Source organism: Hipposideros armiger, unplaced genomic scaffold (assembly GCF_001890085.2).
Source record: "Hipposideros armiger isolate ML-2016 unplaced genomic scaffold, ASM189008v1 scaffold_108, whole genome shotgun sequence".
Taxonomy (NCBI): Eukaryota; Metazoa; Chordata; class Mammalia; order Chiroptera; family Hipposideridae; genus Hipposideros; species Hipposideros armiger.
Window position 1 is genome coordinate 2,179,908 of NW_017731458.1, and position 24,252 is coordinate 2,204,159.

General features: G+C 36.0%; 1 protein-coding gene across 1 annotated transcript in view; it reads right to left on the minus strand.

Moving 5' to 3' along the window:
• NF1 (neurofibromin 1) overlaps window positions 1-24,252 on the minus strand; it is a 246,631-nt gene that overhangs the window by 156,703 nt on the left and 65,676 nt on the right. Inside the window, exons 10-18 of the mRNA XM_019646973.1 lie at window positions 23,299-23,430; window positions 17,037-17,171; window positions 13,027-13,140; window positions 9,688-9,767; window positions 8,041-8,164; window positions 6,360-6,515; window positions 5,477-5,726; window positions 4,872-4,945; window positions 4,566-4,649 (exon numbers count right to left, since the gene is read on the minus strand). Of these exons, the coding sequence (XP_019502518.1) occupies window positions 4,566-4,649; window positions 4,872-4,945; window positions 5,477-5,726; window positions 6,360-6,515; window positions 8,041-8,164; window positions 9,688-9,767; window positions 13,027-13,140; window positions 17,037-17,171; window positions 23,299-23,430 (1,149 nt within the window). The remainder of the gene's footprint in view (window positions 1-4,565; window positions 4,650-4,871; window positions 4,946-5,476; window positions 5,727-6,359; window positions 6,516-8,040; window positions 8,165-9,687; window positions 9,768-13,026; window positions 13,141-17,036; window positions 17,172-23,298; window positions 23,431-24,252) is intronic.

The following is a 24,252-nucleotide window of genomic DNA, read 5'->3' on the forward strand; positions in this document are numbered from 1 at the left end:
TATTTATCCACGCTCTCTGATCAGGAGTTCAGACAGAGGGTGACTTGCAACATGGCTGATTTTATGAGGGTCACAGTGAAAGAACCATTGGATACAACATTGTGCTTTGATAAAGAAAGCCTGGATCTTGCATTTAAGTACTTTCTATTACTTACTTTGACTATGAGGTTGGCTGGACTAACTCAGACAACGAATCAACTTCACACCTTCAATGATGTGAGCTATAATGCATCAATAGTAACAGACACAGAAACGTCCATTGCAGAAAAGCTTGCAGACTGGCTTATAAGCAATAATGTGGTTGAGCATATATTTGGACCAAATTTACACACTGAGATTATCAAACAATGCCAAGTGATTTGAATTTTTGACAGCAGAAGGGCGACTGAGTACTCAGCATATTTACTCATTTGGGCTGCTGCACAGTTGAAACACTGTAGTCGATAAAGACATAACTTATTTCCTTCACTGATCAAGAATTTGGATCCAATACCACTTACACATCTCCTTAATCTGGTCTCAGCTCTGAGCCACGTGTTCAAACGGAACAGACATTGTGCTTGGCATCAATGTTAATTAAAGCATTATAGAATACTGCACTAGCAGCTAAGGTTCAGCTAGCTAGAGTTCTTTTGTTCCATTTTTTAGTAATTATGGTTTTCACATTAGGTTTAAAGATTTTTCCCTCACAGGGTTCATATTTTATCACTCAGTATTGCTTTTTTCCAGCACATTTAAGCACTCTTGATTATATCCCTTCCAAAAGAATAATTCTTATTCTCTTCTTGATTCTGGGGACACAGTGGTGATTACTCTGCTTTCAAATTATAGTTAAATGTTCTTGAACTGTGTCATATTATATATAAAGAAAATTAAATAAGATAAGTGAAGTTAAACTTAAGCTGAAATATAAACATTTTGATAATGCCATTGTTCTTCCACCTGGGTGGGTCTTTTGTGTTTAAGACTTCTGCAGTGCATAAAAATTAGGTTTGCGGGCCGGCCGAGTGGCGCGATGGTTAAGAACTGGCTTGGAATGCCAGAGGGCCCCGGTTCGGATCCCACATATGAGGGCCAGTGACACTGCCCTCCACAGCTAAGATGCTGACCAACAGCTCAACTTGGAGCTGGGCTGCTGTGAGTCGCCAGCAACGGCGTAGGCTGCAGCCCCTGTGGCAGTGGGTTGCCATGGGCTACCGTGTGCAGCCAGCAGCCAGCGTGAGCGGCCGTCCAGAGGCCGGCGACTGATGTGCCTCACACAGGAAGAGCGCAATGATGGTGCCAACTTGGGCCAGTAAAGCAACGTCCTCCACAACTAGACTGAAGAAGAAAACGACAGCAACTTGTCTGCTCCCCTTCCCCCAATTCCCCAGCACTGTTCCCATCCCCCCAATTCCCCAATAAAAAAAATCTTAAAAAAAAATATTAAGTTTGCTTTTTTTTTGCTGATCCATCTTGCCACCTGTTGGCAGCTCAGCTTGAGCTGGGAATCGAACTGCTGTTGCTCAGAGCTCGCACTCTTGAGTGAGCTCTTAAACAACTGAGCCACTCGGACAGCACTGCATTTTTTCTTTAGTGTGAATTCTGCCACATATTTACATACTTCTTATTGGGGCTCAAGTGATTACCACAAAAGTCTTGATTTTCAGTTCTGTTCCACTGATACAATTTCAGATTTCCCTTGTCTTATACTGCTTTGAAAATGTTGTTCCATTCTCTGATATAGTGAATTCAGATATTAATTGAATATATGAGGTCTGACAATAAAGTTTGCGAAATTGTTGCAATGATGTTGCTAACCTTTTTTGATATCAGAGGGATTATTCATTATGAATTTGTACCAACTGGACAAACAGTTAACGAAGTTTACTATTTGGAAGTGCTGAAAAGGCTGCATGAGAAAGTTAGATGACCTGAACTTTTCACCAACAATCCATGGCTCTTGCATCACAACAATGCACCAGCTCACAGGGTACTGTCTGTGAGGGAGTTTTTAGCCAGTAAACAAATAACTGTATTGGAACTCCCTTCCTACTCACCTGATCTGGTCTCAGTGACTTCTTTCTTTACCCGAAGATAAAGGAAATACTGAAAGGAAGACATTTTGATGGTATCAGGACATCAAGGGTAATATGATGATGACTCTCATGGCCCTTCCAGAAAAAGTTCGAAAATTGCTTTGAAGGGTGGACTAGGAGCTGGCATTGGTGCATAGCTTCCCAAGGGGAGTACTTTGAAGGTGACCATAGTGATATTCAGCAATGAGGTATGTAGCACTTTTTCTAGGATGAGTTCATTAACTTAATTGTCAGACCTCGTATATTATATTGTATTATATATTATATTATATTACATTATATTAATGTTTTCAGCTTACCTCTGCCCAGGTCTAATACAAATGTCTAATTTTATTGAATATTTAAGTGCTTCAAAATTTTTTTTACCTAATTGAGTTAGAAAAGATAGGTGCAATATTTTCTTTTCCACTGTTGATCTTTAAAGAGCTATAATTTGAATAATCACAATAGAAAAATTGCTTGTTCATGAAGTTACAAGAAACCACTAATAGATCTCCATTATTGGATCAATTACTTCATTTGTTACATATTCTTTAAAAAAGAAAGCTTTTAATGGATGGATGATATTTCATCATTCACATAGGTGTTGTAACAGTTAATTATAAAATGTTAATTATCTTTTAAAAGTCTTTGTGAAACCCCCAGTTTTTTAATGTGGTTGTATTAATTCACATTCCCTGTATATGGATTTGTATACCCTGTGACCCTGCAATTCCACGATGTGCCTTATAGAAATGCATCCAGATGGTCACCAAAGACACATTCAAGAATGTTCATAGCAGTACTATGTGAAATAACTCATCTTTGTATAGCTCTCCAATGCCAAAAAAGTGTAGAAAGGAAAATCAAATTGTAGACTATTTGTTGAACGAAATTATACCAATAACAATGAACGAACTACAACTGCACAGAATAGTGTGGAGGCATCTCACAAACATAATGTTGAGTGAAAGAAGGCAGACATAAGAGAGGATATAGCTATTATTCCATTTATATCAAGTTAAAAACAGTTAAACTGTTGTATTTAGTGGTCAGGATTACGGTTACTCATGGATTGTTAATGACTGGAAGGTGGCACAATGAAGGTTTCTGATATGCTCATAATGATTTGTATCCTGATGTGGGTGCTGTTGCACAGGTACATTCATCCCCTAATATTCTGAATTGTCACTTAGATTTACACTTATTTTTATATGTATGTTATACTTCAATAAAAAGGAAAAAACAAAACTATGTGAAAGATGAATAAAGTAAAAACAAATAAATAATCCAAACTTAAATTTTACCATATGACTAAACATTTTTAAAGAGCCAGTGATAAATTTTTGTCATAGACTAATATAATCAACTCAGAACATCAAATTTCTTTTAAAAAGCTTTGATTCATATGAATGAACCTTGTAAACACTATGCCAAGTGAAAGAAACCAGTCCCAAGAGACCACATATTGAATGATTCCATTTCTGTGAAATGTCCAGAGCAGGCAAACCTATAGGGACAGAAAGTCGGTTAGTGGTTGCCTAGGCCTGGGGTGCGGTGTGTGTGCATGTGGGGGGTGGGGGGACGACTACAGGGAAGAGGAATGATAGCTAAAGGTTATAAGGTTTTTTAAAAAAATGTGGTGATGGTTGCACAACTCTGTGAATATATTAAAAAGTTTTAAATTTCATTTAACCTATGAGTTCGTCTGCCCACCAGACCCCTTAAGTAGGATAGGATACCTAATAAAATAGTAAAATGTATTGCTTCAATTTTCATTATTGTTCTCTACCTTTGTTGCCCCTTTCCTGAAAATTCTGTGAAATCCTCTGATGGAGAAAGAGAAAGAAAGAGGGTAAAGGAATGGTCTCTACGACAGATCACCTCTCGCTCAGCTGTCCAGTATTTCTGAAATGATGGAAACGTTTTATATCTGTGCTGTCCAATACAGTGGCCAATTGCCACACGTGGCTATTGAGCCCTTAAAATGTGGCTACTGTATGACCGAGAAACTGAATTCAAATTGTATTTAATTTTAATTATTATTATTTTTTAATTGGGGAATTGGGGGAAGGGAACAGACAAGTTGCTGTCCTTTTGTTCTTCAGTCTAGTTGTGGAGGACGCCAGTGACTCACGGCAACCCAGCTCCAGGTTGAACCGTTGTTCACCATCTTAGCTGTAGAGGGCGCAGCGTCACTGGCCCCCATGTGGGATCCGAATAGGGCCCCTGCTGCTCAGAGCTGGCGTCCCAAGTCAACTCTTAACCAACATGCCACTCGGCCAGCCCTCAATTTTAATTATTTAAGTTAAATTTAAATTTAAGTAGCCACAGGTAGCTAGTGGATACCAATTAGGCAGTGTAGATTTGGATGAACCACAACTAGTTATCAGTCTTAAGACAACTAGATGCTTACTATACGAAAAGTAACTTACAAAAGGTTACTGAAGTGAAGTACATGTGCTTAGCAGATCAATTAATAGACAAAAATCAACTTTACAAACTCACCTGGCCATCTTCCATTTTGGCTTTTGGATAGTTGAGGATCAGTTTTGTAGCTTGTTCCCATTTTGCATGTGTATCTTCCCAAGCCTAAAAAGAAGGCAATTAGCACTTAAAAGCAACTTGAGACCTAGAGCTACAAATCAATCAGCAATAGACAGGTCTCAAACGTGGTACATATCATAAGAATAATATCTTACTTGACATATGCACATATCTTAGATTTGCTTCAGAAGCTATTCCTGGCCATATGAGGCTTGTACAGTGGAGGGTGGGCAGGAGGGCTGCCTCTGTGGCGGAGGGCATACATACCTCCGTGTTTCCTGCAGTGGGATGCTCGATGCGCCGGAGTAGTGCCATCACCCTTTTCTGAAGTGCTGCTCTTCCTAAGCAAAGACAACAGCAGATGATCTTACTGCACTTACAGCCCTGCCTACCAGCGGAGCACCAGCAAGCCCAACCCAAAAGGCAGAGAAGGAGCGGAACGAATGCTTCTCATGGCAAAGCTGAACACTTCCTTGTATCAACCTTATAGGAAAAGTATTTTACTTGGATTTCACCATGTCCACAGCATAAAATAGCTATTCTCACCTATATTTACTCAAAACATGTGCCAATGTGTTTAAAACTTCACTATATATAATTCAGGCCGAGTAAATTATATAATCTATCACTGCCAGCAATTTATATGACCAGTTTCTGAACAAATGTACATCGTATTAAAAACTCATTGAGAAGTTAACAATTCATGTCAAATGCTATTTGGTTTCACCCTACCGCGTGCAGAAAAGGATTTAAGGTAAGCTATTTGAAATCAGTCCTATAAACTTGCAAAATAGTTATCTCAAATACATTGCTAGCACAATCAGATGCGATTCAAGGCAGACCAAGTGAAAAAAAACATTATCCACATTTACCTGTTGACATCATATTGCTGACAGAGGCGAACTCCATGAATGTGTTATAGTTGGGCAAGAAGTTGTGCACCGACACTTCGTCCACCCCACACCGGATATCCGCTTCCTCACAGAGGTGGCGGAAACAGGACATGGCAACCAGCACAGCTTCAGTGTCAGGGCTCCACAGAAACATGTACAGGGCCACTTCTAGTTTGGTCTGGGCTTGCCGGCATATTGGTGGGGTTCCACTGCACCCTGCTGCACTATCCTGGGAGTCAGGGGTGGGCGGCACGTATTTTCAACGTAGGTAATTTTAATTACAAAACCCAACAGTGCAACAAATGGTGTACCACATGTGGATCTGCATCCAATAACCACAAGAGCTTTTTCCCATTCATCATGATAGGAATTTTCAAACCCCCACATGTCTTGTCTGAATGAGAAATGAGATTATTTGGACCAACATAATGCTACCATCTGCCCAATTTCCAATCAAATAGGTATTATCCTAGTCTCGATTTCAGAAATGTGGATTAAGCCCGACATGCACACAAGTAAAATGCCCACAACATAAAAATGGAATCCACTCCCCAGTCAATTATAAATGACAAAGGAAGAGGAGGTAACAGGAAATTCTATTCACCTGCTGAAGGGAAGCAATAAAATAAGTACACTGCAGGTACTGACTTAAATGAGGGCACAGACAAGAACTAAATATTGCCGTAAAAGATATACTTGATTCTGGATTGAATATTCCCAAAATAGGAAATACAGAACTCCTCATTTACAAAACTAATACAAACTCTGCAGGTAAAGTAGATAATAGTAAACATCACACTGCTTAATTGCTGTTTTCCTCAACAGAAGGTAATACAGGAAAACTACAAAACCAGCTGCTTACCATGGATGAGCTTCCCTTTCCCTTCCGGAGAGAGGCCCCAGAAGTACGTAGTAACTCTTCATGATCCATGGACATTTGACTGGTGGGGCCACTTGACGGAACGTCACATCCTACCCCATAAACGAAGAGAAAGTGACAGGAACTTCTATCTGCCTGCTAGAAAGAAGAAATAAGTTAGCTTTTCTGAAGCACCGATAACCACGAGAAATAAACACTTGCTGTGCATTGTCTTCCTGTGAGAGATTATCCTGGCAAACCTCTCCTCACAACTCCCATCCCTCACCTTGAGGCACAGTCACTAGAAACCCAGTAGTACAAATAATGTTTGCTGAACATCTTGGAAACTCCTGGCTTTCCATCCTTTAAATCATCAGAAACAACAGATTCTAGAGATGTAAATGAACATTTCTAAATCTAACACGGACACAAGTAAAAACATCAACAACATGTACTTCTCAACTAAAAATGACTTATGCAGATTTTCTCCCATAAGATTTTATCCTGTGCCATGTCAGGATAATTGGAAGTTGACTCTTTTGAGGTTAAGTTCCTCTGGACCAGTAATTCACACTGGTATACATGCCAAGTGTGTTACAAGAGTGCCTTTCCTGCCCAGAGTACTTCAGATTTATTACTGGATTACTAATGCTTGTACTCTGGAGAATTATAGCATAGGCAAAGGCATGAAACTCTGAAGTCTAATCTCTTTCCTTATTTTAGGAAGAATGCAAAATTTTACTATATTAACACAGTAAGATAAGCCAGATGGGAATAAACTCAGTTTACCATTAGCCTATTTCTAAACAAAGAAAATTTAACATCCTGCATGATACACTGAAAAGCTTATGAGTCTGTTACATTCAAAATTTCTCATAGAAGGGCCAGCGAAGTGGCTCAGTTGGTTAAGAGCTCGCTCAAGAGTTTGAGCTCTGAGCAACAGCGGTTTGATTGCCGGCCCGAGCTGAGCAGCCACTGAGCTGCCAACAGGTGGCAGGATGGCTCAGTTTAAAAAAAAAAAAAAATTTCTCATAGCTATGATTTTAGAAATGGATAAAAAAAAAAAATCATTGAATCAAGTACTCCTAATACTATGCAACAGAAAAGGTTTAATTGACTAATTATAGAAACTTTATGTTGAAAGAAATTTAAGGCTCTTCTCTATCCCTCAGAACCTTGTCACCATGCTTCAATAGTAAACTTTTCACTTGACCCTAAGGAAGAAAACTCCTATAGAGGTGAAATCTTTATGGCCGGAATATAAATAAACCTAGACTGAGGACGCTCACCCTCTTCCCTTCAGCTTCTTATAGATAACATTCTCTGGACTAGCCCAGCCATAAGATCCAAATCTCACGTATGAACTTGAAAGGAGAAATAGGATATGCTCCTCAGTCTACTTTGGTTATAGCAGCCCCCACTCCTCCCAGGCCTGAACCATAATGTCCTGCTTAACTCAACTAGACTTAATCAGAACTGCAACTCTAAGGCCAAAACCTCAGAATACATTGTTAAATGTTGATTTGTCAGCCACTGTCCTCTGCACATATATTTATTTCCCTTGAAGACTTTGTAGGAGGGAGGAACTGAAGTAAGATTTAATTTGGCTAATAAACTCTTCCTTGATCTCTTCCCATTACCATTCCAAATATTCTCCCATTTTTAAAGACATCAGTTTGCTTACCTTATTTTTAAGAAGAAATTTATTCCTGCAGATCAAAATTTCCCGCAACCATTTGAGAATTTCTGTGCTACTAAGCATTTGATGGCTAGTTAATTTCTTGCAGATGTAAAAAAGCATTTGTGAGCTGCAGTAACATAAAGTTCATTGTTACCAGCATTGTCAATAAATAACCTAATACAGATATAATCAGTACATAAGAATGGCATTCTCTCATAATGGGCACAAGTTTAGAGAAGCTTATTTTCTCCTCTAAGATTTGTTTTAGAGAAATGGTTATTAAAATGTCAATAGCATGATAATCAAAGGAAATAAGTCTACAGTTCATGTAAAAAAATTCAAGTACTTCTAAGCTCCCTACTCCCCGAACTCCCAACTCTTTCATCTACGCATCTAATCCTTGCAGAGGACCCAAGAAGAAATGACAGACCATGTGTACACCACAGACTGTACATAAACCCAGTGCTCTAGAGCCGGAGTCTTCAAACGACTGCCCACAGGCCAAATCCAGCCTATCATTTGCTTTTGTAAATAATGTTTTAGTGGAAAACGGCCACATTCATTCATTTACACATTGTCTGTGACTGCAGAACTGAATAGTTCTGACAGACTACTTGGCCCACAATGTCTAAAATATTTACTACCTGGCCCTTTAGAGCAAAAGTTTGCTGATCCCTACTCAGGAGCTGCACTGTCCAACCCAGTAGCCACTAACCAGCCACATGTGGCTGCTGAGCACTTGACAAGTGGCTTGTCCAAACTGAGATGTGCTGAAAGTGTAAACACACACCGCATTTTGAAGACTTGATGAAAAAAGGTAAATATCTCATTGATAACTTTTATAATGATTACATTTTGAAATAATATTTTAGATATGTATCCTGGGTTAAAAATATATTATTAAAATTAATTTTACTTGCTTTTTATTTTTTAACATGGCAACTAGAAAGCTTTAAAATACATGTGAGGTTCACATTACATTACTATCAAAGAGCGCTACTCCAGAGTCAAGGATTTAACTCAGCCGCCAAGTGACTTAGTGCACCCACTTGTAGGATGAGATAATGACAAAAACTGAGGCTTAATTTTCTTCAATGTTTTGCCTTCATGTTCATTAAAAGGTAGTAATTTATACAACCTAGGAAAAGAATTATAAAATTCTGTATATATTTTTACCTTCTAAGCAGATGTTTATTATTAATCCATTCATCAAGAATGCTTGTACTATTGAACAGTTATGAAAGATCATTGTTTAAAAAACTGAAGTTAACTACTAACGTTGCAAAATTTTAACACTCTAAGCTTATAACTGTAAAAATCAATTTAAAACACAGTTGTAACTACATAGAAATCTGAAATAAAAGAGAAATCACCAAATAACAGTACCTACAGTTGAGTAATAAGATTTAGAACAATTTTAAAAATTTCATTTTCTACATTGCTGTGTGTGACATTGTTCCTACAGTTAAAATAAGAAAACAATCTAATTAATAATCTCAAGTCAAATAAAATACAAAAATCATAAAACCTCTGAAGGTATAAGCGAATAAAGTTTTACAATAACCAATACTATAAAGTTAATATTTAAAGACAAAAAAGAAATACAAAATACAATTTTAAATTGAATGAAACAAATAAAAGTCCATATACCTAATTTCCCAAAACGTTTCTACAGGAGCATCAGGATTCCACAAATCAATGCTATCTAACTGATGAAGAACCAGCAGAGCCTGCGTTTCAAAAGAGAGAAGAGAGAAGACTTACTCAAAAAAAAGTTTTGGTAAACATAATACTGGAGTAGTTATTTTATAAATGCTAATGAATTGAGTTATTTAACTGTAGCCTCAACATACAGTGTAAGGCAAAAGAGAAAAACTCTGAAGACCCCAAATTGCTAAGAAAATACTTATATACATATATATATATATATATATATACACACACACATGTATATGTAATGTATATGTATGTGTATGTGTATATGTATAGAAAGAAATCACTTTATTCCCATCATTCTTACTTAAAATGGCATGCATTCATAAAGTTAAATGACTGGTGAATTCAGAATAGCTATATATATATATATATATATACACACACACACATATGTAAAAATTACTTTAAGATACAAACAAAATAACTTCAATACGTATCAAAGAATTCAACAGGACACAAAATTATTACCCACGTAAGGAAAGCTAGTCAAAATTAATACACACAACAATATTTTACTTCTAGGCCAAAAGATAAAGTAGAAGCTATCTTGCTTACCAGGAATTTTTTTGGAACAGAAATGATAAATTCTTTTTCAAAAATAAGAGAGAGGAGGGCAAAATAGACTTTGCATTTCATAGCAGCCAATTCATCCTAAAATATTTTAGTTGACAGAATTGAAATTGGGATTGGAATCTGGCTCATTGAACATTAACCAAAATTAAATAATTTAAAATATACAACTAACATACGAAATCACGATTATGAGATAAATGAAAGCCATCAAAGGTATAAAGAGTAAAATTAGTACAGCGTATGAATGAAAACATAGTAGTCATTTGATATTTCATAAAACGTTTTGTTATTAATTTTTAACTTAATTCTACTATAGTCACATAAATAATTCTGAATGATTTCAATCCTTTAGAATTTGTTGAGACTTACTTCATGCTCAGGATATACTGAATGTTCCAGGGGTACTTGTAAAGAAAGTGTATTTATTGAGTGTATTGCTTTGTATACATCAAATAGGTCATATCTGATAATCATGTTGTTCAAATCTTCTATCCTTACTAATTTTATTGCTTGTTTATTCTATCAGATTTTGAGAAAAGTATGCTCAAGTATCCCACCCACTATAACTGGATTTGGTTTTCTCTCCATTTACTTTATATATTTTGAGGCTTTGTATATTTTGCTGTATATATTTTGAAACTTTGTTATTAGGTCCATATAGAGTTTTACTTCCTGGATGGGTCAGACCCCTTTGTAATAATGAGATATCACCCTTTATCTCCAGTAATGTTTCTTCCTTTAAACTCTGTATCTATATATCACTCATGTTCTTGGGTTAGTTTGTATGACATATTTTTCTTTCTTTGTACTGTCTACCTTCCAGTGTCCTTATATTTAAGCTGTATCTCTAATAAAGACCACATAATAAGATTTTTGCACTCTTAGGTATTTACCCAAGAGAAATGAAAGCCTATGTCTACACAGAGATTGGTACATACGTGTTCCTAGAATCTTTATTTGTAATAGCCAAAAACTAGAAACAATGCAAATGTCCATCAACATGGATAAACAAATAGTGGTACAGCCACACAGTGGAACACTACACAACAATAAAAAGGAAAGAATTTTTTTAAATGGAATGCAACAAAAGATGAATGTCATGATAATCATGCTGAGTTGAAGAATACAGAAAAAGTATCTGCTTTATAATTCCACTTATAAAAAACACAAACTAATCTATAGTAACAGAAAACAGATGAACAGTTACGGGGGAAGCAGGGGAGCGGGCAGGGGGCAATAAGGGGCAAGAGCAAGAGAGGGAGGGAAAACAAGAGAACATTCAGTAATGATGCGGATGTTCATCTAAGTGACCATTAACAAGTCAGTAAACTGTGGTATAATCATCAATGGACTACTGATCAATAATAAAAAGGAAGGAACTAAGGTGTGCTACAACATGGATGAATTTCAAAAACTTGCTGAGTGAAAGAAGCCACACAAAAAGGACTATATAGTCTAAGATTCCATTCACACGAACTTCTAGAACTGGCAAAACTAACCCATAGTGATAGACATCACACCAGTGGTCTCTGGGACAGGGAATGGGGACACTGGCTGCAAAAGACACAGGGGAACTTTCTGGAGTGATTAGAAATATTCTAAATTGTATGATTCTATTATATGTAAATCATACCTCGATAAAATTTATTTAAATTTAAACTATATTTATCAAGTAATCAATATAACAGTAATTTTTTAAAAAAAGTCAACTGTATTCACACTCATTAGTATGTAATAAAAAAAAAAACACCAATAAGTATTGGCAAGGATGTGTAAATACTGGAACCCTCCTATATTGCTCGTGGGAATATAAAAAGATGCAATCAGTCACTTTGGAAAAGAGTTTAGCAGGTCCTCAAAAAGTTAAACACAGTTACCATATGATCCAGTAATTTCGCTCTTAGCTATATACCTAACAGATGTATCCACACAAACTCTTTTACACAAATTTTTATAGTAGCATTATTCATAATAGCCAAAAAGTAGAAACAATCCAATGTCAATCAATTGACGAATGGATAAACCAGTGTGGTGTATCCACACAATGAAGTACTTGGCAATAAAGAACAAAACAGTGATTCATACTACAGTTTGGATGAACCTTGAACACATTATGTTAAATGAAAAAAGCCAGACACAAAAGGCCATGTATTGTATGATTCTACTAATAAGAAATACTTAGAATGAGCTAATCTATTAACTCACAGAAAATAGATTAGTAGTTGACAGCGGCTGGAGTCACAGGGGAATGGGGAATGACAGGGTTTCTTTTTGGGGCGACTCAAATGTTCCAGCGTTAGATAGTGGTGATGGTTGCACATCCTTGTGAATATACTAAACGCCACTCAATTGTATACTTTAAAATAGTAAACTTTATGGTATATGAATTGTATCCAGATTTAAAATTCAATACATATTTTAAAATTCAAAAAAGTCAACTATAATTAGAAAATTGTGAGTTTTTTATTAAGCATGAAAATGTGCACAATGTTGTTGCTACATGTGATATCAAGTAAACCCCTTTTTCTCTAGTCCATAAAACAGACTATAGACACAAACATACCATTTCCAGAAATCTCTCTCTGACAGAGGTCCAGAATTTACACTTACCACTCATAAAAACCACACACCAAAGAAACATCAAGAATACACACAGCTACAGCCTTTCCTTCAAGAGCCTAGAAATCATTCTCGTCTTACCTCCATTGCTTCCTGAGCAATCTCTGGCATGTGCGACTGAGGGACCAGCTGGACAAGCCCTGTAATTAATTCCGCTGTACTGCCTTGGGTCTCAGGGCCCTGTTTTCTTGGATTCTGCAAGGAAAAAAGCAAACTTCCATTAAAAAAATCATTTGAGGGCCGGCTGAGTGGCACGATGGTTAAGAACTGGCTTGGGATGCCAGAGGGCCCCGGTTCGGATCCCACATATGAGGGCCACTGACACTGCCCTCCACAGCTAAGATGCTGAACAACAGCTCAACCTGGAGCTGGGCTGTGTGAGTCGCCGGTGACGGCGTAGGCTGCAGCCCCTGCTGCAGTGGGTTGCCATAGGCTACCATGTGTAGCCAGCAGCCACAGTGAGCGGCCGTCCAGAAGCCGGCGACTGATCTGCCTCACCCGGGAAGAGCGCAATGATGGTGCCAACTTGGGCCAGTGAAGCAACGTCCTCCACAACTAGACTGAAGAACAAAACGACAGCAACTTGTCTGTTCCCCTTCCCCCAATTCCCCAGCACTGTTCCCATCCCCCAATCCCCCAATAAAAATCTTAAAAAATAAATAAATAAAATAAACCAATACTATTCTCTAAAAAAAAAAATCATTTGACAGGAGCTGAAGGGAGGAGGGAATGTAGAGAGACTGCTAATGGGCACTAGGTTTCTTTTTGGGGTGATAAAAATGTTCTAGAATTAGTGATACTGGCCACGCGACCTTGTACATACCAAAACCCAGCAAATCATACACTTTAAAATGATTAATTTTAGGGTATGTGAACTATATCTCAATAAACACAATTGTGGAATTTTTTAACAAATCAAAACTACTTTTGTTAAGTCTACATCTATAATTGGTTCATTAATTGAATAATGTCCAGCAAAAAATCCTAATGAAAACAAAAACTAGATATTAGCTTTCCAATTAAGAAACTATCAGTGATATTAAAAGTAATTTTTTTTTTCGGCAATACTACAAAGGCTACATAACATACCTCTGGTTGGAACTCACTGGTTTTGATCTTATAAATGGTTGCGATCAAAGGCAAAGAACCTGCCTGTCGGATGAGGGCTGCCCCGTTGCCCTGTGCGGCCCTCCTGTCCAGGACAAAGGATCTACCCAAAGCCACAGAATCCACACCTCTACGTATCCACGCCTTAGACTTTCCACTGTGGAAAAGCATTGTGTACTCAGAAAAGCAAACTAGTGGTGTATATAAATGTGTGAATGTCTACCTCTTTAAAGAGACTAACATGCTTCCTGAAACTTGGGAGCATCTATTTACACTTCAAAAATATAGAGTTCATTTAAGGGGGGCCAGTGCAACTTGTGTCCATATTTTCATTTTGCTAACTATAGATTCTTTCCCATGCTGATGATTAAGGTGAACCCACACGCTAGTACATCTGTGATTCAAAACTGTTAGCCTCTTTTCTGACATTTATATTCAGTCATTAATAACTGTAACACTTTTAGTCATTAATAACTTGATGCCAAAGACACAACAAGTAAAAAAGATGTGTTTCCTACCCTCCTGAAGCATGTAGTCTGGTGGGAAAGACAAACACCAATAAAATAATCAGACCAACAAGTGTTAAATTGCAAATGAGATTTAACTATGAAGGTACATGCTCTGAGCACCTGTAACAGGAAAATGTGGCAGGTCAGGCAGGCTGCCTTAGGGCAGTGATAACAGCCAAAAACAAGCACGAAAAAAGCGGGAAATGCAAGTTAAAAAAATCTACAACCACTGTATAAAATGCACCCAGTTTTTAGACCCCAAATTTTTCGAAAAAGGGTGCATCTTATACATGGGGAAATACGGTACTTTTGGTTACTCTGAGAACAGTTTAACCACTAGATGGCAGCAAAGAAAATAATTTCAATGTTAAATGACCCTTTTCGGCTTGCTAAATTTCAAACTTGGAAAATAGCAGGTTTTGTTCTTTTTTTTTTTTTAAGATTTTATTGGGGAATTGGGGGAAGGGGAACAGACAAGTTGCTGTTGTTCTGTTTTTCAGTCTAGCTGTGGAGGACGTCACCCCACTGGCCCAAGCTGGCACCATCACTGCGCTCTTCCTGGGCGAGGCAGATCAGTCGCAGGCCCCTAAACGGCCGCTCACTGCGCTGCTGGCCGCTCACGCCGGCTGCCAGCCACACACAGCAGCCTATGGCAACCCACTGCAGCAGGGGCTTCAGCCCAGCTCCAGGTCGAGCCGCCACTCAGCATCTCAGCTGTAGAGGGCAGTGTCACCGGCCCTCATATGTGGGATCTGTACCAGGGTCCTCTGGCATCCCAAGCCAGTTCCCAACCAACGCGCCACTCGGCCGGCCCGGTTTTGTTCTTTTAATAATAAAATATTTAACATAGATAAGGCACCAGTGATTTTGATGCCTTGTTTGACCCTGAATTATGGCCACACAAACAGAGTGGTGCTAATATATTATATTCATTCATGATGAAATAATACCACTTGTACTTAACAAAAATAACTTGTGCCTACATAACAAAAAAAATGAGGGAAAAAGTATTTCACTACTTTTATAGAGTCTCCCTGATAGATTTTATGGAATTTTTCCATGCAAAGTTCTAACAATTTATTCTACTAGACTCCCAAATTTGGATGAGCTTTTCAAAGAGTTCGAAATAGCACAGGCCTTCTTTTGGGGTCACTAATCCTTTTGGGAATTCTCTCTCTTCTATTGCTTCTCTTTAGAAAAAATATTCACATATACACATTTTTAAAATTAATTCAGGGAGTTCACAGAACTCTTAAAACTATGGACATTGAGTTATGAACCCTTATAGTATAGTAATTTGAAAAATATGCCATCAAAATTAAAAGTACCTTAGCACTTACAAAGCCTATTGCTGAACAAAGATGTAAGAAATCTTTCTGGATGCTGCTCTCCAGAGACTGGAAAAACTCTACAAAGGTTAAACGTGTTATTCTATGAACTTCATCGTATATAACTGTTACATTTGGGGCATTAATATTAACTATTTTATTCATAGTAATAATAGCTAACATTTATTTGTGCTCATTATTCATTTATTACACATTGTTCCTAAAAGTATGACATGTACAATCTTAATCTTCTTAATCTCTATGAGGTAAGAACTATTATTACATTTCACATGAGAAAACTAAGGCACAGAGAGGTTAAGTAAGTCACACAAATCACATAGCTAGCCTGTCTCCAGAGCCCATGCTTCTAATCACTTCATATAACTATCATTTACATCTGTTAGTTTCAAATTATTCTGTGTTCCAGAGTGATACTCTCTGGAATCTAAGACCATCTAGGGCTGAAAGAGCAGAGTTATGACAGTGATTGAGTACTAACCACACCCATTTTCATCTCCTTCTCCTTCCAATATAGAATTTACAGGGAAAGCCAGTGATAATAGAAGATTGATGACAGGAAGAAAGGGCGATAAAAAGCTAAATGGTTTGGCAACTGCAATTGGAGATTTAAAAAAAAAAACAAAAAAAACAATCACCATGTAGATGTAGAGAGCACTCTGATTTATAGTTGCTTGGTTACCTTCTTCCCCATCCCAGGATGATGCCTGAATAATATATAATCTGGTAACAGAGTAAGGATAGAAGACCTCACCAAAGTATGTTAGTTAATGATAAGGAAAATAAAAAAGGTAAAAAAATCTGATCTAGGGGCCGGCCGAGTGGCTCAGTTGGTTAAGAGCTCGCTCAAGAGTTGGAGCTCTGAGCAACAGCGGTTCGAGTCCAGCCCGAGCTGAGCAGCCGCTGAGCTGCCAACAGGTAGCAGTATGGCTCAGCTAAAAAAAAAAAAAAAAATCTGATCTAGTTATATTAGCATTCTGTATAAGTTAGTTTTCCTAGGGATGTCTTTAAGCATGATCAGAAAAGATCAGTAAGTGTTCTTTAGCTAATAATTACATTCAAGGTCTTGGCATTTCAATTAAACCAAAATAAGAGTAATAATTTCAAGGCGTTTCATAAAAATACTTACACAAAGCAAGAGCTTTGGATCTGCGTGAATTAGTTTCACCATGGACAAGAGAAGATACTTATAGCTTCTTGTCTCCAGGTCTGTAGGTTTTTCTTTAAATTTAAGGCTTGTTACTTTTTCTTTAAATGTAAGACTCTAAAAACAAAAACAAAAACAAAAACATGACATCGCTTTGTAAGAATCAGACACTGTTCAAGATAACAGCTATCTAACTTTTTAAAGTAAATTATAAAGAAAGCTTTGAAAAAGATAAACATTTTATACCACCAAATGTATGGTATTAGTAGAAACATTCAATAGTAAGTATAAGGTTAATGCTATTAAGCTTAAAAAAACAAATGAAAATTATTTTTGCAACATTTAAATTATTCTTATATAATCTATCTAATGAAGTTTAAGTGAAAATATGTTACAATGCTAAAAGTTTTAATATCAGATTGACTCCCATGTAAAAAATAATTTTCCAAAATGAAAACATTAGGGATAAAATATTTAGTCTATAGCTCTCAAAATACATTGAGCAAAGCATTTAACAAACATTTATCCTACACACATACACAAATATTTCACAGAATCTATGACATTATCAACTGTAGATGCATCATTATTATATGAATCACAAGAAATAAAAAAAAACCACTGTCAACTGTCAGACACCAGACAAATAAGATGTATTCTCCACTTCAGAGATGTTAAAAACTAAAATAACACATAAATTATTATAATTGATGAAATATGCTATAGAAGCAATCTGTATTTAATAGTTTAATTGTAACTTTTGCTTTTTCCTTCAATGGCATTCATCTCTCTCAAATTAACATAATGTATGTATTTTGCCCGAGGAACATTGATAAAGACAAATATCATATGATCTCACTTATATGTGAAACCAAAAAAACAAAACAGAAACAAACTCATAGATACAGAGAACAAACTGATGGTTACTAGATGGGAGGGGGGTAGGGGCGGCTGGGTGAGAAAGATGAAAGCACTAAGAAGTATAAATTGGTTGTCACAAAAGAGTCGCGGGGATGTAAAGTACAGTATGGGAAATAAAGTCAATAATATTGTAACAACTATGCACAGTGTCAGATGGGTAATAGACTTATTGAGGTTATTACTTAGGGAGGTATATAAATGCCTAATCACTATGTTGTTTTGTACACCTGTAACTGATAAAAAAATTTTTTCTTAAAATAAGAATCCGCAAACAAACCTAAAAAAACAAAGCTCTTTGAGAAAGATTAAATCATGGAAAGTGTGTTTCAATTACAGAGATATTACGGTGAATCCTGTGCTCGTACTATAATTATAGATGTTCTTCAATCAAAAATCCAACAATTATATTCTGGATCTAATACCACCTTTCTCTCTATTCTTATAAAACATTCCCCTCTTTCCTTTAAAAGGACACAAAAATATCTGGTTTTGACATGTATTCCTTTATGTGAGCATACACACAAATACATAGATAGAATATCCAACATCTGTTCACCTGTAATAAAAATGTCCAAGTACACAGGCCGTCTTTCAAAGGTAATAAGTGGAGATGTATATTAAGAACATACAGCCACTATTCTCAGTGTTTAAGTGTAAGAAATACATTTGTTATTAGGCCCAAGAACACTGGAGGTTTTGGTCTTCAGAGGGGAAGAAAAGCTGTCTAATGTACACATAATGCTTGAGAATGTCACTACAGAAAATAAAGAGCAAAACCTACAAATACTGTTTGCTTTTATATTTACAGTCCCACTGCAGTGTCTTAGCAAATGTATTAATAAATTCTGTTTCTACTATTTGCTCTCATTAAACTTTTTTTTTCATTCTAAGCAGAGGTAACACCTTAGATCAAGGTGAAACTTCCATTGAATAAATTTATGTACTAATATGTAACTAAGTATAACTGCTCTTCCCTGATGCATCCATTGCACAGAGAACAATTAGCAGATATAAAAAGAATCTCTTATTTAGTAATCCTTTTTAAAAAGTACATAATAATTATGTCATCTCTTAATCTCAGGTATCAGCATATAAATTTTGTTCCAGCATGGCTGCCTAATATGAGATATAAGACTTGAAAAATTCAAATAATTTTTTTTAATTCAAATACCTTTTAATTAACAACCATTAGTGGGTTATATAAAATCAGGAACAACTTGCTAAAGAAGAAATATATTTCTTTCTTAGCTGGTCAAGTCAAATATATGGTGATGGAAGGAGAACTGACTCGATGGTGAGCACACAATGTGATATATAGATGATGTATTATAGAATTGTACACTTGAAACCTATGTAATTTTAATCATTGTCACCCCAATAAATTTAATTAAAAAAAGAAATATATTTCTTAACCAGAAATAGAAGAAAAATAACTCATTCATTAATTTATTGATTGATTTTCCATACTACAAGTATTCGTAGGAATGCAAGCTGGTATATGAGCTTTGGCCAAAGGGGCAGTCGTTCCCAGGAAAAAAAATCATGTCAGAGTATTCAGGTGTCTATTAAAAACCCACACCATTTGTTAACTTATTTAAGACTATGACTAAATTACAGGCATGTCAGAAGCATTTGCAGAGCCAGGGTCTTTTTTAAGAAGCAAAATGTGCAGAAATTATCCATATCTGTGAAAATTCATACATATATTATTAATAGGCTCTTTTAGTTTTAAAACAGTGAATGGTTAGTGCTAAGACAAATATTTCAAATTTTAAAAACAACTACAAAAATACAAAAATGGAGAAGCAGCTATGGCTTGATGTTCATATGAAAAAGGCTAATGAGTTTAAATGATTAAAAGCTCAATCTAAGATACTAATACAACCTTAGACTGTTTTGTAGAAACATGGTATGCAGACACAGCAGGTTAACAGCTTTCAGCAATTATTACACCATGTCTCGACCACTAAAATCAGATCTTAATGTCATTTTAATTGGGAAAAAAATGTATTAGGTTGAATTATTTCCAGAAAAGAAGAAAACCAGATGGAGGGTTTTGAAAGCAGGTCAAGTAAGAAATTCATTCATTCATTCAACAACTATGTACTAAATGCCTACTATGTGCCAGATACTGTCTAGGGGCGAGGAACCCAGTGCTAGACACACCAAGCTCCAGCTTTCATCAAGCTAACACACTAGTGAGGAAAGACAGCTGAAGAACTGGGTAGATGCTGGACTGAATGTTGACTATTCGCTACCCATGTGACTATGTGTCATTCATGTAATATTATTTGTGCCTCAGTTTCCATAGCTGTAAAACCAGATCAAACAACACACACACACACACACACACACACACACACACACACACACACACACGTGCGTGCACATCCCTTCCAATGCTAAAATGATTTAAAAATATAAAGAACCCTTAGGAGTACAGGATAACATTATTCAAATATCTGCAGTACTGTCTTACGGAAGAATCAGGAGTTTTCTATAGAGGTCCAGAAAAAACAGGATCAGTGATGATTGTAAGTGATAGGGACATGAGTCTATCTTGGTTTAAGAAAAATTTTCCAGTAGCTCTTTCCAACAAGAAATGTGCCCATCTTCAAACTACAGGGTGATTGTAAAGCCTAGAAATACTGATATTATTTTACCTTTTTACAGACTGAACTCCTTGATTGCTACTTCTGCAGCAAGCTAAAGGCTCAGGTTTATTAGAGCCATAAGTCAGCTGAGGCAATGCAAATAAGGACAACACACTGAACATATATAATACTATGGTTCTCAACTAGGGACAATGTTGTCCCCTAGGGAATATCTGGAAATGTCTGGAGACATTTTTGGTTTTCATGACTGGAGGGGAGGGGGATGGAGGTGCTACGGGCTTCTACTGGGTAGAGGCTAGAGATGCTGCTAAACATCCCACATGACACAGGACGGTCCCCTACCACAACGAGTTTTCCATTCCGAAATGTGAACAGTGCCAAGGTTGAGAAGCCCTGATGCAATGTATTGTCTCTAAATCATTTATTATGTGTAGTCACCTGTGTTTCCAGACTCTATGACACCTCTAGTGAGCTCTTCATTAGAAGTTTTCAAGCAAGAGCTGGAAGACTGGTACCTCTATGAGAGAAAGTGCTGTGTCTATTTAGTTCCTCATGCTTCCCTGCCATTAGCACTGTGCCTGGCAGCTAGTGGGAGCTCAATGCTTCCGTATTTGTTGTCTGGACTGTTCACTCAACAGGTTTAAGAGGGGTAAGATTCACCTTAAGGATCATCCAAATTCCAAAACGTTTTTATTCTAAAAAATTATTTCATATTAAATTTGCTAATTATTTTCTCTGGTAAGAATATTAGCCAGAAAGCTGTCCTTTAGCCATTGTGTACAAATATACATACATGCAAAATTATATACATATACAAATACATGAATATAAACAGCTGAAGAATGATTTTGAAAATCAAATGAATACTGATACTTTCAAAGAAAAATCAGAAATAAAACTAAATTCTTATCATAAGTGTCCTTGGGCCAAAAGGAGTCTAGTTATGGTTTTTATGAAATAATTATCAATAGTATAGTATGTAGTTCCTAGAATCAGCTAATAACTAGGGCTAAGAAGTAAAATAACTCCTAAATGTAGGGAACATTTTTAGACTGCCAATCAAATTTTGTCTTTGTTCAAAAAAATAATTTAGTTTCATTTTCTTTTAGTTTTCATGCACAGAAAGTTAAATTATAGACAGCTGGTAAACTGGATATTGAAGTTAAATTGGAAGTCAATATTAACTTTCCATTAATTTCAATTATTGGAGGCCATTAATTTTCTCCCAGAAGAGGTAGAAAACTTAAAACAAAAAGTCAAATAAAGTTCTAACTTCCCAGAAAATATCTGGAATGAATAAATAAGTTAGCTAAATAATTTTTAAACAATTTATTCCAAGTCATTTTCTAAAATTTTTAAAAATGATGTCTCGTTAAATAACATTTAAGTAGCCATTTGTGCTATGTACCTCCAATTAATTTATAGTTGGATTGAAATTTTCAATTTTTATAAAAATTAAGTACTTGGCATTACAGAAAGTCAACTAAAAATAACTTTGCATTTTATTTAATAAAACATCATTGCCATGCTCTGTTAGCTATAATTTTTAGACTAAATAATCTCAAACTGTATGGAACAGCAAACTTCTCTATTTGAATATCTAAGATAAATAACCCTCAGAAACAATAACTGACAACTGGATAAGAGTGAACTACAACCACATAAAAACAAAATATTTTACTGACTAAGGGAACTTGGAAAAAGAGAAGCATGCCAGGGAGGAAGCTGTTTACATTATAAGTGTGAAATAGCTGATTTACCAGATAAGGCCAGTAAGTAAAAACATGCTACATTTTCATGTGAAATGACATGATGTGACTATTATGGTAACTATACACAGAAAAGTCAAAGAAACCAGGGACTTTTCTGAGGTAGTTACAATGGGTCATACTTACAGCCACAGAAGCCCACTGCCATGCAAAACAGTGACTGGTTGGCATCTGACCATGTGAGCGACAGCAGCCAATAAGAATAGAAAATAAGCAGAAGACAAAGCACCACCAATCAATGTCAAGAGTTGCCATGTACAATACTCTTGCTATACATAAATACCAAGAAATGACTTCTACAATCCTATAGTTAACCATCTGTTTAAATGGGCTCCATATGAGTTTTAAAATTCTACATTAAGAGTATTGGAAACCTGTTAGAATACCTAATTTGAAAAGCCTGTTTTTATTAAGTTTAAACACAGTCAAACTTCATTATCAAAGTGCCTATTATTTTTGAACACTCAGGACATGTTTGCTAAAACATGACATTATTTTAAATAAAAATTAAAAATTTCATTTCTAATTTCCTGTGTGCAATATTCAGCCTCCAATGGGCAAAACTGTGCATTGGTAGGAACAGTGACTCTAACCCAGAAGTCAGCTTCCCTTACTCATCCCCAAAAGATGAGGCACTAAACAAAATATTTTGATGCATAAAGAAAAGTTAAAGAAAAAATAAATTTTAAAAAAGTGACACTGAGATTTTCACAGCATCTTGTGAGAAAATTTCTCTAAGAAAAATAAGTTCAACTCACTGAAACAGTAGAAAACAAACATCATAGACAAGTATTGCAACAATATTATCGTATACAACATACCACATACTTGCAGAAAAGGAGAGGCTTTTCTAAAATAATCAAAAAAGAAGAAAGGGGATAAAGACACTGGAAATGCAACAGGCAGAAGGTGGGATTCAAAATTCATGATTCATCTTACCGGTGCCATTCGGATTGCTGGGTGTGCTCCGCAGCCCTGCACTGCTTTATGAAGTGTTTCACCAAACATATTTCGGAGTTCAACTGAGTGACAATACACGGCATCAATCTTCGGCCACCAATCCAATGCAGACTGGACAAAAACAGAAACCATTAAGGCAGCAAAAGTACAAACTTGCATGAGCTATATGCTGCGGTTATTACCATTTTTTTTTTTATCCTTCTGTGAGAAACTTTCTAAGATCATGCAAACACACACCAGGATGTCCAAAGTCTTCGAATAATATCTTTAATCTGAACCATATATCTATTTTAAAATATAATAATGAACATGAGACAAATTGCCTGCTTTGTGAGCATTAAGCATAGAAACTGTCTCTTCTCACTAATAAGTTAGTAAATTTGAAAAACAAAGTTTTCAGAGAGTTAATTCTGTAGCCAATTTTTCTCTTTTTTTTAAGTTTAATGTTTTACACATTTCAGAAACATATACACATGTATATTTCTATATTTTCCCAGGTAAGAATGCAATGATCAAAGCTTTAAAAGAGATTAGTGGTTCAACACAATGTTGAAGGAATATGTGGCAAATGATTACTTATATGCCTACAAACAACAATGATAATTACAACATGAAATTAGTAAATGAGATAAAGCTATTAGTAAACCTATAATCTTAAACTGATATGCAATGGCGGCACAATACATGAAAAGACTAATGATCACCACAAAGACAAACTGATCATAGCTAAATATTTTTAAAAGGTAATTATTTCATGTAAATATTTTTATATTTTATATTAACCTGGTTAGCTTTTATTCTAGTTTTTAAGGCCTATTTTATTTGAAAGCCTATCTTCAACTGTTATGTTAAAATTAATTACTAAATTATGAAAAATGACAATCATGAAAAATCATTAAAACTATAAAGTTTGTCTGTCAGTGCATACAAAAA